This window comes from Teleopsis dalmanni, chromosome 2 (genome assembly GCF_002237135.1).
Source record: "Teleopsis dalmanni isolate 2A chromosome 2, ASM223713v2, whole genome shotgun sequence".
Classification (NCBI taxonomy): domain Eukaryota; kingdom Metazoa; phylum Arthropoda; class Insecta; order Diptera; family Diopsidae; genus Teleopsis; species Teleopsis dalmanni.
This window is the reverse complement of record NC_051847.1, coordinates 9,849,843-9,852,633: the sequence shown is the minus strand read 5'-3', so window position 1 is coordinate 9,852,633 and position 2,791 is coordinate 9,849,843. Positions and strand designations below refer to the sequence as shown.

Here is a 2,791-nt window from a genome sequence, read left to right as displayed (position 1 = left end):
AAAAAATATGAAATATGTTAAAATATTTAAAATAAACATATGAATGAAATTGCACATATATATAAGAAATCACATCAATATTGGATAATAATATATCTTATAATATATGCAATAATATAGTTATGACAACAAAAAAAAAATTGATACAAAAATGTTTTTAATATTAGTCTTTAGTAATTTTTTTTATGAAATGACAAAATTCAAAATAAAATCCATTTGAATTTATTTTAGATTACTTTAATAAGTTGCGCTTTAATACATAATTGCCATATAAAAAATTAAAACAGACTTGGTTTTTCTTATCAATTTATAAAAAGAAATTTAATTAAGATATTAAATAAAAAGCAATAAAATTTATAAAAATAATATCCTTCGCTTTAATCACCAACAAAAAAATATATAAAACATGATGTTCAGGATTACCGAATGAGGTTGTAGCAAATAAAGTTAAGTCAATGCTTCAAAATTGAAGTATTTGAAACAATCTCTATAAAAATCACGTGCCACCAGTACATATTTATATACTTGATCGAAAATATGACTTATTAAAAGATCTATCAAATTTTATTTTCAATATAAATATAATTATATAGACATTTCTTTAGATATTCTTAGTTGCATATTAAACTTTCGGTATGTTTTTTTTTTGGAATAAATATTTGAAAATAATGAGCATTTAAGTCAAGATTAGTGCGCCAAAAAGTACTCGAATATTATTATGCTCAGGCAACTCGAATATACTCAAATTCAAAAATTTGGATTAAAAGTTACCAGCAGCTCTCAGATCATCGAATTACGTGAAGATTTCCCCTATGTTTTATTTTATATTCTCTTTTGTTTCGGCAAATACTTAAACACTATTTGATAATTAAACGATTTTGAGTTGCCTCGTTCTATTCGTGCAAAATGCTGGCGCGCAAGAGTACTCAAATATTAAAATGCTCAAAATTTCAAACATCTCCATTAAAATTTGAAGCTCTAGTTCTATACGTATAACACTTTTTGCTGTTAAAATTTCAGTATCCTTACACAAATTTGTATAAACGATATTAAATAGTAGTTTTCTATTATTTCAATATCTTTAATAAAAATATATAAAAACATCAAATTATTACTTTTATAATTAAAAAAAAGTGCATCTAACAAAACGGTCAAAAGTGTTTCCTTTGCAGTTGTATACCACTTGATCATAAACATGTAATTCAATATACGATATATTAAAATTAAAATTATGCGCAGAAATTTACAAATATTAATAAAATATATAAATATTCGATTAAGAATTTAAATATTATCTACTATAAATTTCATACAACGAATATTTTGTTTTTAAACTAAAGACATGACTTTAAGATATAAAAATCATATCTTATTTTTAAGTTATGGGCATTGAGACAAATTATCTATCAAAAATCTGTTTAATTATATCTTTAAATCAAATAATATAAATTACAAATTACAAATATTTAAATATGTAAACATACATAAATATATATCTGGTAATGATAAGACAAGTCTAAATCAAGTCCGAAATTTTTGGGTTTTGTCATTTTTAAGGTTATACTTTCGAATACATCACATGAACACCAAAAAACCAAACAATCACCCCACCTTTTTTCACTAAAATTCACTAAATAAATATTAATATATTACATACATAAAATTAAAAACTACAATCAAATTGCAAACATACCTAGAACATTCTGGCTACTAACAATTTCATTCAAATTTTATAAAGCAAAGAAAAAATTATAGATAACTGCCATAGCATGTAAAAATCTTAAGCAAACATATTTTTCTCAATATAAATAAAAGCTTACAACAATAAAATTTGACATTTTTATGATAATATTGTTTTATTTCTTATATACATTATCTTTAGTCCATTGTTATAGACGTATATATATTAGTCCGTTGTTATAGACGTTATATATATATAAATAATGGATTAGTACACTTGTAGCAACAATTCCGGTTGACATAGCTACCCTGATATTAAGTATGTCCAAAGCGTCTGTGCTTTACCATACTCGGTGATTGATACAGAATATGAAATATTTAATAAAATTACTTATTTTATTCTATCAACTGTAATAATCAGCAGTAACAGTGCGTTTACACTAATGCCTTTAGCAATTAACAAGTACTTAATAAGTGAAGTTGCAAGTATTTATTTCAATGTTACTGGTAAATGCCTAATAACATATTTATAGCATTTGTCGCCAATAACGCAATTTCGAAACTCATAAATTTTTCAAATTATTTTCTCCCCGGAAAGTCCCTCAATCTTTAATAGGGCAAGTACATCAGAGAGACAACAATTCGAAATTTCTTATTAAGCTGGGCGTTTCAAAGTTGCGTGCTTTTAAATTTTTAGTTAGGTTTTGAATATAATAACGACTCAAAAGATCAGACCTCTTCACAATTGCTTTTAACATACTAAAGTATCAAATTTATGTTTAATATTTTGTGTGTAAAAATCTATAAAATGACAAAAGTGAACACTGCTACAGGAAAAGTTATAACTTCGTTTGAACTATTATAATTAACTTATTTTCAGGTTTATCTACATAAGTGAGTAGGGTTTAGTTAAATTTGCTATACAAAATTCGTTCAATAATGTACGAGATAAGCGTGTATTTTATTTTTAAGTCTGTTGATTAAGTAAATCCTGCCTCAAAAGTGGTGGTAGTGATGGTAGGAATGATAGTAGGAGCAGTGGCGTAACTACATTTTTTAGGCCTGTAAGCAAATTCTAACTAAGGGGCCCCTACCAACATACTAAGGGGCC

The 2,791-nt window shown here is 25.3% G+C and overlaps 1 protein-coding gene across 1 annotated transcript in view; it reads right to left on the bottom strand.

The window, feature by feature from the left end:
• Nucleotides 1-1,422: 1,422 nt before the first annotated feature.
• Nucleotides 1,423-2,791, bottom strand: part of LOC119685484 (cytochrome b5 reductase 4-like) — a 3,980-nt gene continuing 2,611 nt past the window's right edge. Inside the window, exon 6 of the mRNA XM_038099771.1 lies at nucleotides 1,423-1,428. Coding sequence (XP_037955699.1) covers nucleotides 1,423-1,428 — 6 coding nt within the window. The remainder of the gene's footprint in view (nucleotides 1,429-2,791) is intronic.